This window comes from Engystomops pustulosus, chromosome 9 (assembly GCF_040894005.1).
Source record: "Engystomops pustulosus chromosome 9, aEngPut4.maternal, whole genome shotgun sequence".
NCBI lineage: Eukaryota > Metazoa > Chordata > Amphibia > Anura > Leptodactylidae > Engystomops > Engystomops pustulosus.
The window spans coordinates 59,840,337-59,857,393 of NC_092419.1; the positions used below are offsets into that span (position 1 = coordinate 59,840,337).

The 17,057-nt window shown below is 43.1% G+C and overlaps 1 protein-coding gene across 5 annotated transcripts in view; it reads left to right on the plus strand.

Annotated features, from left to right (window-relative positions):
• LOC140077099 (coagulation factor VIII-like) overlaps positions 1–17,057 on the plus strand; it is an 810,463-nt gene that overhangs the window by 301,960 nt on the left and 491,446 nt on the right. For all 5 annotated transcript variants that reach the window (XR_011849697.1, XM_072123989.1, XM_072123990.1 and 2 more), the window contains exons 11-14: positions 3,678–3,889; positions 4,483–4,618; positions 14,116–14,322; positions 16,141–16,762. Coding sequence is in view for 4 of the 5 variants with exons in the window: in XM_072123989.1 (XP_071980090.1) it covers positions 3,678–3,889; positions 4,483–4,618; positions 14,116–14,322; positions 16,141–16,762 (1,177 nt within the window). In the remaining variant the exon portion in view is untranslated. The remainder of the gene's footprint in view (positions 1–3,677; positions 3,890–4,482; positions 4,619–14,115; positions 14,323–16,140; positions 16,763–17,057) is intronic.

The window sequence follows — 17,057 nt, forward strand, 5'->3', positions numbered from 1 at the left end:
CCAAACGCTACATATGGTGCTTCGGATGCGGGCATGAGGAGATCCACGCAAGGGCCAAAGAAAACGTGTTTGCTGAACTGCAGTAATGTGGATTGTGGCCTACAGCTGAAACAGCAGGAGTAATTGCAAGGCAGAGACCCAAGGTTGGGTGAGTGAATCCACAATCAAATGTTTCTGCAAAACTGGTGACGTTTAAACTCTGGAAGTGGAATCCAGGCAATGGACTTTGTGTATGCTGTGGCACACAAGTGTGTATATTGCTAATGGCAACAAATTGAAACAGTATCCTGAACTGTATTGCTGTATTAAAGTAAGGCTGACCAGACTGAAATTGTTAATTGTAATAGCCTGTATTTGTGTGAAGACAGAAGAAAATGCTGGTTGTTGTAGTGCAACAGAAGGACTGTTTTGTTGAATGCCATTGAATAAAAAGAGAACAGTAAAAAGTGACACTATTTATAAAGAGGAGTAATTCTGAATATTGTGTTTTGCTGATATTCAACAATGGGAAAGAAAAAGAAAGTTTCATTGTGTAATAAAGCAAAGCTGAACACAGGTGCCTTAGTGCAGCAGTCTCAAGGCAGAGGGTCGCAAAACCTGGAACCGGGTCTGCAGGCTGCAACTAAAGCAAATACACTGCATGAAAGTGAAATGGCAACTTGAGGCGTCTGATAAAGAAAATGTGAAATTAAAGAAAGAGCTTGACTCCATAAAAAGTTCATGCTGCAGTAATGGTGGTGCTGGGTTTGCCTGGAATGGACTATGTCACTAAGAAGGAGTTTGATGAGATGAAATGCTCTCTGTCTAGTAAAGTTGTACATGGTGTGGAGCAAGAGCTGGAGATGCAATTGCAGAATTTAAAGGAGCAGCGTCTCCAAGATGACCGCGTCAGAGAATGCACTATTGAAAAATTAAGGTGTGATCTTCATTTGCTAGAAGAGGAGCTTTACAGAACTAAATGTGCTAAAAGTGAGCAAAATGAGTTTTTGCAAAATAAGTTGGAGATTCAAGATACAAAGTATAAAAACCTCTCAGCTGAATTGATAAGGAGAATGAAGTTGCACACTTGAGGAAAGCAGTGTCTGACAGAGATGCACAATTAGAATCTGTGAAGGAGACTTTGCAGTCAGAGCGGACCACACATGCACTAAGGGACGCTCACATAACTCATGAAGTAAAGGAATGGCAGGGCAGAGCTGCAGTTTTTGAAGAAAAAGTAATGACTCTAGAAACTAAAATCTGCGAGCTGGAGCAGGAGCTAAAAATTTCTTATGCCAGTAATGAAAGGGTGTCTATTCTGATGCAGGAGAAGGACAAAGAAATGGTGGAGATGTCATCCTGTTTTTCTCAGAATTTGGATAACTACATCTTGAACGTGGAGAAATTGAATCGCACCTGAAAGCCTTGAAGAAAATGTATAAGGAAAAGACTGAGGCTTATGACAAAATAGACAAAACTAATAGTAACATGGAACATCAGATGGAGGACATGAGGATTCAGTTTGAGAAAATCCAATCTGATTTATGTGTTCAAATTGTAGATCTACAAAGTCAAACTGCTAAATTAAAAGCACAAGTGTGTAAACTGGAGAAAAATTTGCAATTCAAACTTGCAGAAAGCAAGGAAGACCCTACTCAGAGGTATAAAGTTCTGGAGCTGGAATTGAAGGCTGGCCGTACACAGATGGATATGGAACCAGGAAAAGCTGCCGCTATTGAGGAAGAGAGAATAAAGTTGTGTTACAAAGATAAGAATGTTGGGCATTATATTGTACAGTGTGATGACCTACAGTATGAGAGCTTACAAAAAACTATTATTGAGGAAAAGGGGAGTGGTGTTTACCCAAACAAGAGTAAAGTGTTTAAGTTGTCTTCCTCTTCTTGTCCTAGCGCTGGTGCTATCAAAGGCTTGAAAAGTCAGACTCCACCTTCATACAACAAAAAGCTATATAATAAAACTAAGAAGCCAAAATTAAATGTAAACCTACAGGCTGTTGAAGAGGTGAAACCGTCTTCTATAGTTTTGGAAAACAATGGAGTTAAAGAGCAGATAAAAGGCAAGTTTGAAAAGTCTAAAAATGTCCAGTACTATGAGTGTTGTGAACTGACCAATAAGGTCAAAGTACATCCAAAGCCAAGGACAAGAGTCATTAAGAGTGACCAGAGGTATGTTGTCACAGCCCTTAAAAGGCCTAATCCAATGGTGGATGTTGTCTCCATGTTATCCACAAAGCGCAAAAAGAAACTAGACTTGAAAATAAAAGGTGAATTACAAGCTTTACATCCTGATGCAAATGTCAAGAAGAAACAGTTGAAATGTAGAGTTTCTATGTCCATAACAAAAAGTAATTGTGAAACTGAATCGTGTTTCTTAACAAACAAAAGTAAAAGATGGTTGAGAATCATTGTTAATGTTCAGTCTGAGAACCTCAACAAAGAAACAGAAATGCAAAGAACCAGGAAAAGTAGAATGACAGGAACTTGGAAGATGAGACCACCAGACAAGATGTGCCCTACAGTTGAGAAAATGTGGACAGACATTGTACATATTAACTTGAGTGAAAAGGGACGTTGCCATTACATGTCTTGTCCCAGGGTCGCTCACCCCATAAGTGGTGAGCTGAGGGGGAGGATATGTAAGAGTGTAAACCTAGGGGGCGCTGGAGAGCGACCCACAACCAGGGTTGAAAAGGACCTTGACCACTCCCATCCCAGGCCAACTCCAGAGGGAGAGCTCACAGCAAGCCAGTGCTGTGTGTGTCCTGCAGTCAGCAGGAGGATTTGGGACCGGTTGGAGACAGACAGGTGGTCTGTCCAAAGAGGACTGGAATCCAGTAAGGACATTGTTTTGTTTGAGCTCACTGAGAGCCAGAGTGCTGAGGAGGAACCCCAGCAGTGTTCCTTGAACCTAGAAGGGAGTTGGGGTTCAAGAAGTGAGGTAGTGCCTTAAGTAGAGGCTAGGCTGTTTGTTATTTTTGTTCCTGTAAATGTTTTAAAGCTGAATAAAGCCGTTTTCTTTTGGATTGCTACAAGCTCCTACGTTACTGTTTTTGGCGCTCGGCACCACAAAAGTCGCCTGAGAGGTCCGGAAGCTTCTACCTTTGATGCTAAGTTACCCCCAAACGCTACTATATATATATATATATATATATATATATATATATATATATATATATATATATATATACTGCGCTTTCTATGTTGTGAAAATCCTGTATTTTTCCAAATAAAAAACACTGCAAGTCACACAGATTTATACAGGTGAATTAAAATGTGTATTAAGAACCCTTTGTTATTGTTTGAAAAATGTAACCTAAAGGAAATGTTTAACCATTCACACTTCCAGGAGCTACCCAGTTCTGCGGAAGGCATTCATAAGTTCAGAACCAGAAGTTTAGAACCCATAGTGGCCATAGTGATGCCACCTGAATCACTTGTTCTGCATTAAAATAAAGTTAAAGGTTCTTTTTAAAAAGTTAACCATCCTGTTAAAACTTTAAATTAATGTATCCATATATTCACTCTCCTAGGAGCTACCAGTTGCATGAAAGGAATTGTTAAATGGTTTTGGGCAAGAATACTGACTGGAATCTGGTTATAATGTGGTAGATGCCTCTGTTTATGGTATCAGTTTGAATAAATGGAATATATAATCTCTCTCTCTCTCTCTTTTTTCAGGAGAACAGTTGAAGGATTATCCTATTCAGCCAAATCAGTCTATTACATATAAATGGCTAGTGACAAAACATGACAGCCCTGCGTCTTCTGATCCACGATGTCTTACTAGATATTATGGCAGTTTTCACAACCCTCAGAAAGATTTAGTATCAGGCCTTATTGGTCCACTTCTAATTTGTTCAAAACAAACTTTGGATAACGGGGGAAATCAGGTACTTGTCAGATATTCTATAGAATGGGTTATGCTTAATTTTACACCTTTCATAAATACACATTTAAATGTTTGCACAATTTTTATTTTAATATTTGCCAAACTTGCAAATAGCCTATAGTAAATTAAATTTCTGTTTTAGCTGCTGCTTTGCTGTCTATTGTAATTTAATGGCTACAAACTATAAATTGATTCAAAGTGTACTTGGAACATTCAGTTATGTTTCTCCACTCATTTACTTTCAATCCTACAGCCATAAAGTTAAATTTTATTTATTGGGCATGTCATCAATTGCTAGAAGTTTTTACTCAGTGGGGCTAATTTACTAAGGGCTGTGTGCCAAGTTTCTGTCGGACTTTCCATGTTCTTTTTAGTGCAAACTGCTTAAACAGGTATTTAAGACATACCTGTGCCACATTTGTGTCGCATGCGACCCTTTTGTGGCGTGGCTGCCCTAATCATACAGCACAAATTTCTGAACTGAAGGGGGCATTCTTAGTAAATGTGCCCTACTATGTCCTCTGTACAATAAAATGTAATATGTGCAGAACTATTCAATGCAGTGTACAATTATTTTTTTTTTTTTCATTTCAGATTGTCACAGATAAGGAACATATTCTTTTCTTTTCTGTATTTGATGAAATGCTCAGCTGGTACAGTGATGAAAACATCAAAGATTCAGAAAATATAACTGAAAATGAAACGCATCCAAGAGAAAGTTTGCTTTACAGTAAGCATACTGTGACATTATAACCGACAGAGATCTATTCTGTCCTTTCTGTATGTAGAGGAAGAATTTACCATTAAAACTCTTGTCTTATGCAGGCTGAAAAAATAAAGGGTACTTCTGGGTTAAAGCTTTTGAAGAACAAAATCATGGGTAACACATGGGGCACCAAGTGTTCAGATGTATTCAGTTTAACTGGATATTATGGAGATTACGGAACTCACTGCCACAGGATATTGTGATTGTTAGGTGCTTTTATATTAACCCTTTCACAACTACCTATCGTAAATATACGTCAGGCGATCGTGAAGGGGAGTATGGAGAGGGTTCATGGAAGGAGCCCTCTTCATATCTGGTGGGTGCCAGTCAACACCCTCTGTTATGTTCATTGACAGCTGGCAGGCTATTGTAGGCTCCCATAACTGTCATTCGTAATTCTCTTCTGAAACAGAATGTAATGTAGAAGCAGTAAATCTACAATATACTGCAATTCAGTAAGGCAGTATATTGTATAAGTGATCAGACCCCCCCCAAGGGCGGCTGAAATAATAGTACAATAAAATGTAAAAAGGTTTAAAAATATGAGAATAATTTTTGAATGACTTTCCCTAGAACAAATATAAAAATAACCATCTCCTGCTGATTTCATTTTTCAGTTTTTTACTCCGCTTCTTTTTTATTAGTCCATGCATGGAGCTTGATAAGGGCTTTTTTAATTTGTAACCGATTGTGGTCCCTAGTGGCAGTATTTTATATTCCATGCCATGTACTGGAAAGCAGGAAAAAAATACCAAACACGGTGAACTTTATGAAGAAAAACCCAAATGTGCCATTTTCTTGTGGGCTCGGTTTTTACGGCTTTCACTGTGTGCTCCAAATGACATTATGAACCAGAAGAAGCGCTCGGCTCGAGCGCGAAACGCGTTGTTCGGAACTTATTTTATAGACATTTATTTATTTTTTTATTGTGTACCTATTTTATAAAATTAAAAGATCCTGAAAATACCAATTGGGTAGTCCTAGCGCCATTCAAACGCTCAACATCGCTACATACATCCATTGGACTCCAAATGACATTGTCACTTTCTTCTTTGAGTTGCTGCAAGGATACCAAATTTATGTAGGTTTTTAAAAAAAATTAAAACCTTTAGCACAAAAAACTCTTCATTTTGCAATATTCTGATGCAAATAACTTTTCTATACTTATGGAGTATGGAGCCGTGTGAGGTGTCATTTTTTGCAGGACATCATGATGTTGATGTCCTTTTTTAGGGACTGTAAGACACTTTGATCGCTTTATTCAAGTTTTTATGTGTTACAAAATAACAAAAAAGTGGTGTTTCAGACATTTGGGCGCTAATTTCTGTTACAAACACTGGGCATAAAAGTTTTGAGATTTTTAAGATCAGATTTTTTGGGACATGGTGATACCCAACATATTTATGACTTTTATGTATTTATTTTTATATCAGTTCTACAAAAAGGTAAGGGATCTGATTTTTTTTAAATGTATTTCTAGACACCCTAGATAGTCTGATCACTTACACTTTGACTCGAGTATAAGCCGAGGTACCTAATTTTAACACAGAAAACTGGGAAAACCTATTGAGTCAAGTAAAACCCGAGGATGGGAATGCATTGGTCACAGCCTCCAGCCAGTATAAAACTGACCAACTCATATCTCCCAGTATACAGCCAGTCAGCCCCTGCCCCTCAGTATTTAGCCAGGCCAGCCACTCCCCCTTCAGAATATAACCTGGCAGCTCCTGTACCCCTAGTATATAGCCTTCCAGCCCCCCCCCCCCCCGTATTTAGCCTGCCAGACCCTGCCCCTCAGTATATAGCCTGCCAACTCCTGCTCCCCAGTATATAGCCTGCCAGCTCCTCCACCCCAGTATATAGCCTGCCAGCTCCTGCTCCCCAGTATATAGCCTGCCAGCCCCTACAGTACACTACAGTACAGTACAAACTGAAAATGTAGGTTTCTCCCTGGGGAAACCCCAATGTAGATGTAAGTATCTCTGGTGGTTGTGAAAGGGGTGCCCTTGGTGATAACAGCCTTACACAGGGATCACTTAAAGGCAGATTTTGTAAATCATTCAACTTACAGTTCATTTATTGGAACTCAGGAGCAGCCACAGTAACAGACAACTGAGTCGAGATGGCTTGTGGATATAGTTCCACAGGAGATTCTTACAGCCTGGTAAAGGTAGCTTCAGGCTGGAGAGGATTGTTGGCTGCTTTAGCAGCAGAATGAGGCATACTCCTGAAGGTGAATGGCTGCTTGGGGTCTGGTATCCACACAGGCCAAGTGTGTCAGGGTAAGCGTGCCACAGACACCTGTGCTTTTATGAAGCTCTCTCTCTCTATTGAAGTCTTTTCTCTTCTCCCAGAGTTAGGGAGAACTCTGGAACTTGCCAGCCCCAAGGGGTTTTATAAAATCCCCACATGAGTTGGCAAGCCTATTATCCAACCAGTACTCTCTTTGAATTGTAACCGTTACAGTATATCTGATTGGTCACCGTGAAAACACATACCTTCTCAGGCAGATACTGAGCAGCTGCAGTACCAAATAGGGCCAGTAGATGGTTGCATTGGAGAGGGAAGGACGTTCCATATAAATGGGAGAAAACTATGGAAAGTTTTTGTCCCATGGAACCTATACATATTGCAGGATTAGTGGACCCTTCTTCACCTACGTCTAGAAGCTATATAAGGTTCACACTTTCGTTTCATTAACCCGTCTGGGCATGATGTTACATTTGGAATTTTTTTTCTACTTTCCATGGCACGGAATTTTAAATGGTGCCACTGTTTAGAAAATAAAAAGCCAACCTACACTCACCGGCCACTTTATTAGTTACACCATGCTAGTACTGGGTTGGACCGCCTTTTGCCTTCAGAACTGCCTCAATTCTTCGTGGCATAGATTCAACAAGGTGCTGGAAGCATTCCTCAGAGATTTTGGTCCATAATGACATGATGGCATCACACAGTTGCCGCAGATTTGTCGGCTGCACATCCATGATGCAAATCTCCCGTTCCACCACATCCCAAAGATGCTCTATTGGATTGAGATCTGGTGACTGTGGAGGCCATTTGAGTACAGTCAACCTATTGTCATGTTCAAGAAACCAGTCTGAGATGATTCCAGCTTTATGACATGGCGCATTATCCTGCTGAAAGTAGCCATCAGATGTTGGGTACATTGTGGTCATAAAGGGATGGACATGGTCAGCAACAATACTCAGGTAGGCTGTGGCGTTGCAACGATGCTCAATTGGTACCAAGGGGCCCAAAGAGTGCCAAGAAAATGCCACACCATGACACCACCACCACCAGCCTGAACCGTTGATACAAGGCAGGATGGATCCATGCTTTCATGTTGTTGACGCCAAATTCTGACCCTACCATCCGAATGTTGCAGCAGAAATCGAGACTCATCCGACCAGGCAACGTTTTTTCCAATCTTCTACTGTCCAATTTTCGATGAGCTTGTGCAAATTGTAGCCTCAGCTTCCTTTGTTCTATAAAACCAAAAAAAAAATTACCAAAAAAAATGTACTGTTTATATTTCTCTTTCGTCTATAAAATAGACATTAATTCGGGAAATGTTGAATCCGAGGGCTAAGGGTAGAGGACGAGGGTGTGGGCGTGGGCATCCAATTACTGCAGGGGTCAGAGGCCGTGGTCCTGGGCGCGGTGAGACCTGCTGATGAGGGAGCAGGGGAATGCCGCAAAGCTACCCTCCCTAGCTTCATGTCTCAACTTACTGGGACTCATGGTAGAGCACTGTTGAGGCCACAAGAGTGCGAACAGGTGATGTCGTGGATTGCGGACAATGCTTCAAGCCATTTGTCCACCAGTCAGTCTTCCACGCAGTCCACCCATGTTACCCAAGTGAGCACTCCTCCAGCTCCCGTGGCGAGGCTAGTCTGGAGGTTCTTTAAAGAAACAGTGGATGAACGTCGGACTGTGTTGTGCAACCTGTGCCACACCAAGATCAGCAGGGGTTCCACCCCTACTAGCTTAACCACCACCAGTATGTGCAGGCATATGAGTGCTAAACACACCACTCAATGGAACCAAGGCTGTTCACCTCCAGCCGGGCCCACCACTGCTCCTTCCCCTCCTGCGTCATTTGCTGCCTCTGCTAGTCAGCCCCCTCCCCAGGACCCCGGCACAAACACCTCCCGCTCGAAAACCACACCTTCGCCTCCAAAATCCTCCACAGTGTCCACCAATGTCTCCATCCATAGCGCTCAGCTGTCTATACCCCAGACGCTGGAGCGCAAGTAAAAATACAGCTCCACCCACACGCCCAAGCCCTCAATGTCCACATCTCCAAATTACTGAGCCTGGAGATGCTTCCCTATAGGCTGGTAGAGACCGAGGCCTCTCACAACCTCATGGCGGCTGCCACCCCTCGGTATTCAGTCCCCAGCCGCCATTACTTTTCCCGATGTGCTGTCCCAGCCCTGCACCAGCACGTGACCGACAACATCATCCGTGCCATGACCAACGCCGTTTCTGACAAGGTCCACCTATCCACAGACACGTGGACGAGTGCTGCCGGGCAGGGCCACTACATATCGCTGACGGCACATTGGGTTAACTTGGTGGAGGCTGGGACCGAGTCTGACCCGAGGGCCGCTCATATACTGCCGACGCCGAGGATTGCGGGGCCTACCTCGGTCACGGTCTCTCAGGCCTACTATGCCTCCTCCCACCCCTCCTCCACCTCCTCCTCCAAATTACCATCCGTGGGCATGGCGCCATCAGTTGGTAGCTCTAGGCACAGCAGCAGAGCCAACAGGCGGTGTTCAAACTGCTGAGCCTAGGCGATAAAAGGCACACCGCCCAAGAGCTATTACAGGGCATCACAGTGCAGACCGATCTGTGGCTGGCACCGCTGAACCTGAAGCGAGGCATGGTTGTGTGGGACAGTGGCCGTAACCTGGTGGCGGCTCTGCAACTCGACAGACTGACACATGTGCCATGCCTGGCCCATGTGTTAAATCTGATAGCTCAGCAGTTCCTCTAGACATACCCCAATCTGTCTGATTTGCTCACAAAGGTGCTCCGCATCTGTATGCATTTCAGAAGGTCGACCACAGATGCTGCCACTCTCAGGGCAGCACAGCGCCGCTTCCAACTGCCCGCTCACCGACTGTTGTGCGACGTGCCCACGAGGTGGAATTCAACATTAACCATGTTATCCAGAGTTTACCAGCAGCGCAGAGCAATTGTAGACTGCCAGATGTCAACTTCCACCAGAACTGGTAGTCAGGTCAGTCAGCTTCCTCAAGTCTACAATGAGGAGTGGACGTGGATGTCTGTTATCTGTCAGGTGCTGAGTCAACACAGATGGTCAGTGGCGATGCCGCCATCATCAGCCTCACCATCCCGCTGCTTGGCCTGTTGAAAAACTCTCTGGTCAGCATGAAATCGGAAGCTTTGCGCTCGTCACAGGAGTCAGGGGAAAAAGATTCCCTTGTTGATGGCCAGAGCACCCTCCGGTCTGCTTCTCAGCGCGTAGTGGAGGAGGAGGATGAGGAGGAAGAGGAGGAGAATGTTGGTGAGACAGAAGAGGGGACCATTGCTCAGTCCTTAACTGTTCAGCGTGTATGGGCAGAAGAAGACGAGCTGGAGGAAATGGAGAGTCAGGCCAGTGAGGGGAGTGAATTCTTGCGCGTTGGGACTCTGGCGCATACGGCAGATTTCAGGCTAGGCTGCCTATCCAGTGACCCTCGCGTTCAAAGAATTTTTTTCAGCACCGATTACTGGGTATTCACTCTCCTGGACCCACGGTACAAGCAAAATCTTTCCACTCTCATCCCTGTAGAGGAAAGGAGTGTGAGAGTGCATAATTACCAGCAGGCCCTGGTGCAGAAGCTGAAATCTGACACCGCTAGCTGCAGAGGGCATACTTCTGCGGGACAAGTAGCGAGGGAGAGTGGGCAAGCAGGCAGCTTGTCCAGCACTGTCAGGGGTACGCTTTACAAGGCCTTTGCCAGTTTTATGTCACCCCAGCAAGACACTGTCACCTGTCGCCAGTCTCGGCAGAGTAGCGGTGATCTTTACAGAAAGATGGTAAGGGAGTACGTAGGTGACCATACCATCGTCGTAAATGATCACGCAGCTCCCTACAACTACTGGGTTTCAAAGCTGAACATCTTGCCCAAACTGGCGCTGTACGCCTTGGAGGTTCTTCCATTATAGGGTTCACCACTGAGAAAAAACAGTTTTCCTTTTTATTTTGATAGGTTTTGCCACGTCTTAAAGGTCACAATCTAACATGTTTATGATTTTTTTTTTGCATATTTAATTTTATAAATTTTCTAGGTAAAGAAGGTTTATTTCAAATTAAGTTTTCTACAGTTTTTTTAAATTGTTTTTAGGCTCCACTAGGGTACTTTAACCTTAATGGGTCTCATTGTTCCTACTATATACTGTAATACTACTGCATTGCAGTAAATGGCAGTTTTCCTATGCATCTGTAACAATGACAGTCTTATATGTACTCCATGCTGTCATGGTTACCCGCTCCCTGATTAAGACACCGGAAGCAATGATCTGAGCCAATATGGTTGCGTCCATGAGCCGCCGGATTTTAAATGCCTCTAGCAACAATGTTTGAGTCATTTTGCGGGTCAACAACCGTAATCGGCCACAGCCACACCCATGCTGTATGGAGAGGACTCCACTTCACTGACATTCTAATACGGCAGTTTGCAACAAGGGGTTAAAATAACTGTATTTCTAGATTTTACAGTTAAAGGGGTATTCCAGGAATCAGCATAATTCATATACAAATGGGTCCTTAAAATATAAGCTAATATGTAATTTGTTGTTATTTAAAATTTTGCCTCCGTTAGCAGAAAAATGCTAGACATAGACTGTAATGAAGAATTAAAATGCTACTGGCCCTTTAATCAGTCCGTTAATTTCCTCCGCGCGGTCCGTTGCAGAGCATACACAGGACAAAACATGGCCGCTGGTCACATGTCCACATCACATGTCCTGCACCTGCCTGGGTGTGGGAAGGTGATGTTTTTGAATGAGGGCCTTTCTGGATTGTGTGGATGGGAATCTCAGAGGTGTAGTTTGACAAGAGCTGCTGGTTAACAGGGAGGAAACCCTGAAAGTAACAGATAATTTTCTGGAAGGAGTAACCAGTAATTGGTTGCGCTGCTAATTGCAGAGGTAGGTCTGATTGCTTAAAGGGAACCTGTCACCAGGAGACCCATTTTTTGCACTCCCCCAGTCCCCACAGAGCATAGTACATACACTGCCAAAGTGTTTTTGTATTAAAAATTGGTTTTACAGAAAAAAAGATATGTTATATCGTACCTTTCATTAGCATCTGCTGTGTGACTAGGCAGTTGCCTATTGGGAGGGGCTGGAAAGAGCAGTTCCCCCCCACCCTTGGGAAACAGCTTCTCCGTGTGACCTTTTCAAATATATGAAAACACCCATCACTGGGCTTAGCGACTCCCCCTGCTCCTCTACAGCCAATCCCGAGTGTGGGGAGTTATTCATATATTTGAAAAGGTCACATGTTTCCCAAGGGTGGGGGGGGGGGACTGCTCCTTTCCAGCCCCTCCTAATTGGAAACTGCCTAGTCACACAGCAGATGCTAATGAAAAATACAATATAACTAGAGATGAGCGAGTATACTCGTCCGAGCTTCACGCTCGTTCGAGTATTAAGGTACTAGAAACGGCTCGGACGAGTATTTCCCCTGCTCGAGATCGAGCATTTAATTAAAAAAAACACAGTGAAGAATAGCATAAAAACAGTGAACACAAGATTATTTAAGTGAAAAACACAGTGAAGAACACAGTGAAGAACACAGTGAAGAATAGATTATAGATGTTCGGCACATCTGCTTACTTGTCGGGAGATACGCGCGGAACTGTGCGAACAAAATACTATGTGAAGAACAATATATATGTGTGAAGAACACATTGAAGAACACGGGGCGCAGCACGGAGACATCGGGGGAACAGCAGCACGGAGACATCGGGGGAACAGCAGCACAGAGACACCGGGGAGCAGCAGCACGGAGACATCGTGCAGAACGGAGACACTGGGGCAGCACGGAGACACTGAGGTACCACGGACACATCGGGCATCACGGAGACATCGGCGCAGGAGCAGAACGGAGACACTGGGGCAGCACGGAGACACTGGGACAGCAAGGGGGCAGGGGCAGCACGGAGACACTGGGGCAGCACGGAGACATCGGGGCAGCACGGAGACACCAGGGCAGCACGGAGACACTTGGGCAGCACGGAGACATCGGGGCAGGGGCAGCACGGAGACATCGGGGCAGGGGCAGCACGGAGACATCGGGGCAGGGGCAGCACGGAGACACCGGGGCAGCACGGAGACATCGGGGCAGGGGCAGCACGGAGACACTGGGGCAGCACATTTTAAAAACTCGCTGCACCATTGCGTCTTCTTATCTTCTATGGGAGCGGTGTAAGCCCTACCAAAGAGTGCAACAGAACGAAAAGCAAGAAGGCAAGAAGTTCCAGTCAGAAGACCGGACCTGTGCACCTGCAGACCCGGAATTGGTCAGTGCTTGAGAGCTCCGTTCATGATTGCGGGATAGAAGAACATAGTCCTGGGAAGACGAATGGACAAACAACTAAGGAATACTTACCCCCACCTGTATGCTGTGTAACATAAGGAAAGAGGTATTTGAATATTATTTGTAGGGACATTTAAGAATCCAGTTTGAAAAACGTTGATGCGGCGAGAAAACTTTTGCTTGATATTCAAACTGTGGTGTTTTTGGACTTTTTCCTCCTTTTTTCCCAGGATCTTGGGACTTGTAGTTTCCGGTGGCAGCCATCTTGGTGATAACTTTAGAGAGGCCATAAAATTTTGTGAATCATAAAATCAAGCTATTTAAGCTCCATTTTGTGACTAAGTTTTGTTACATTCATTTATTTATAGCATTATGGCTTTTTCTATCAGACGTTCATATTTCCGGAATACCCCTTTAAGATGTGTAACACGATTGTAAGAAGTTGGTTTTCCTGTAACTAGGGCTTATTTTTGGAGTAGGGCTTTTAGCTCAAAAGGCTGAAGAAAATGCAGGGCTTATTTTTAGGTAGGCAGGAGAATGGTTGAGATAAGACGTTGATAAGCAGATTTATTGTGACAAGCAGAATTAATTATTTTTACCACCATGAGCTAATTGGTGGAGGCCATATTGCCTTTGTCTGCAATAATATTATATCATAATTTAAAGATGTACCATATGAATAATTTAACTAAATCACAATGTACTGACAATAGTTCTTTCATCTGTAAAATACAAATTTAACAACATATTCTGTTTTTTGGGTCACAGTATTTGAGAAATGCTGGTATGTGATCTTTGTTATTCTCAAAACATATTTTATTAAACATATGTATGATAAAAAGTAATTAATAATGGAGTTTTTTTGTACACTACACATGCCATATCATTTTTTTCTCCCTAGCTATAAATGGCTTAGTGAGCTCTCTCCACCTTACTGTTTGCCAGAATGAGGTCAGTGTATGGCATGTTTTGAATCTTGTCCAGGACACAGAACTACTGTCAATTTACTTTGGAGGCAATACATTCTTTGTTGACTCAAGTTTTGAAGAAACTCTGACGCTTTTTCCTATGAATGGGAAAACCATTATTATGGTCTTGGAGAAAACAGGTAAGTCAGAGTAATTTATTCAATTTCATGGTCAATGTAAATCAGAAGCATGATTTATGCTTTAAAGGGAATCTACCAAAATGAAGCATGATAAAACGTGGATACTTACACCAGACACAATGGGGCTTATTTACTATGGGTCTGCGGATCGCATTTCTGTTGAACTGTTCATGTTTTTTGGGACCTCCGCCGCCGGGACAAGGATTTCCTAGGAGATTGTGTCACACGCGATCGGATTTTGGCGAAGAAATTGTGGGGCGGGCCGTCGGGTGATCCGACTGATTCGGACCGAGCGCGGGATTTAATATTAAAATTGTGTCGCAACCAATGTACTTATATACACCGGGAAGAAGATGGTGAACTCCGACGGACCTGAGCAGGGAATCGAAACATGCAGGATATCGGGCGCACGATCTTTGTGAATCGCGACACAGTGCATTGACGTCGGACAATGCACTTCGGATGAACTCAGTCAGCCTGGTAAGTAAATGTGCCCCAGTGACTGTGGTAATCTTATATTTGTTATTCATCACATCCCCCTTCTAAAATGAACTTTTAAAATAATGCTAATGAGCTAGAAGGGCTCCTTGGGGTGTTATCATAGCTCCTCTGTGCTGCAGCTTCACAGGCTTTTACAGTGTCCAATCCTCCCCTTGCTCTCTTTGCCCTCTGTTATCTCACACAGTGGGAGGGAGAAGTACTTAAACACTGTTTAACAGCCTTTGACAACAGAGCACAGCGGAGCTCTGGTAACGCCCACCCATCCTTTCTGTCTCATTAGCAAAAGTTGCTTTTAGATGGAAGGACTCCATGGATAACAAGAAAATTACTCCATTGATAATAAGAAAATTGCCACAGTATGGATGTATGAGTAAGTGCCCCTGTTTATCATAATTCATTTTAATGGTAGATTTTTTTTAAAGGGAACTTGTCACTATTGTAAATGTAATTTTAGGTTCTCATAGAGCCCTTATAGCCTAAGGGCACCCCTTTTTCAACCAAAACCATTAATGCTCACAAAAGTACAAAATCAAGTTTTATTCTCTGCCTGGCATATAGACAGAGAACCCAGCAAATTAAGTTGGGAATATTACCTCAGCTCAAGTCCAGCGGCTTCTCTGCACGTCATCCAGTACTCGCCTCCCTCCCCACCATCATTCAGCCCCTTGGCCGAGCTCCCATGTGTGCGCTTTAGCCGTTTGTGGTTGTCATGCGCAGTGAGCGTCAAAGTATCCTGGGAACTCCTCCAGCTTACTGCGTATGCACAGCGTCCTGCAAAGCATTGTTAAGCAAAGAAGCATATGCGAACTTGCTCACTGCTTAGCAATACTTTGCCGCGCATGCGCAGTAAGCCAGAGGAATTCGTGGACCGCTTTGAGTTTGCATATCCCTCTTTGTCGTCTCTCTGTCTACACTTTGTTTCTGCAATGAGTGGCAATCTCTTTTTGCCACTCATTCTATCTACATACTTCTTTTTTCAATGGTGGGGGGCGGGGGTGGGTGGAGATCGAAATGGCTGGAATTACATTATGTTAGGGAGTGGGGGAGCAAGAGGCTGGCATATAGCCACTTGCCCCCCCTCACCCACCCACAATGTAATACCAGCCATCTGAATATACATTATACAGTGTCCCCATTAAAATATCTTTCACCAGAATTTTACCACCTTGACTAGCAATGCCTGCCGATACAAGTCCTCCCCATATCACCTAAATTGAGCAGCCAGTGAGGCACTGTACCTTAATTACAGTTGTTTTTACAGAGTTGTAATAAGTCAATTTACATACTTTGCCAATTGTTTATCATTTCTCAATGCAGGGTATTGGCATGTGACCTCTAAATCATCACTGGCTGATTTAGGCATGAGAGCGACATTGAGTGTTTCACATTGTGAGAATTTTCAAGATGAATACTATGATTACAATAATGATGATTTGAAGGAATTCCATCAAGATTCTCCACTGTATCAATATTCTGGCGAAATCTCTTACAAAATGAATCCTTTTGGATCACGGAAAATGTCAGATATAAAGAAATCTGCTGAACGGTTGGAAAATACATGGAATATGCAAAATTCTTGGAACTCCAGTCCAGTTAGAGCAATTCGCAGTAACACTGACAAAAAAAATACAGGAATAAAAAGAGATGAGGAATTTCATAATAGCATACATAGCATTAAAATGCTAGAAAGTGATCATCCAGGCAAGCAATTTCAGAACAATTCTGAACATATCATGACAGGAAGTGCAGGTGCTCAGGTAGACTTTTATGACGACGATTATAGCAATTCTGATATGGAGGACATTGATATGTATGGGGAACTCGCAGATAAAGACCCTCGCAGTTCTTCTGATGGACAATTACGAACATATTTCATTGCAGCTGTGGAAGTCATGTGGCACTATGAAGATGGGAACTCACCATTCTTTATAAAAGAAAAGTAAGCATATATATATATATATATATATAAATATATATTTATTGTAAGTAATCTGCAATGTTTTTTGATTCTTACATGTCTAGCAGAAAAACATTTGACAATTTAAAAATGCCTATTTACAATTATTATTCCAGAATATTCAACATTTCTGGTACAATGAAGGTAATGGAGTTACTGGAAGCTGTACCTCACAATTTTCAAGTTATCAAGTTGTAAATTTATGATCTTGTTAAATTACTGTTATCTAACAACTTTGATAAAAGTCAATGGCCCTCATTTGCTAAGGTCCTTGCAC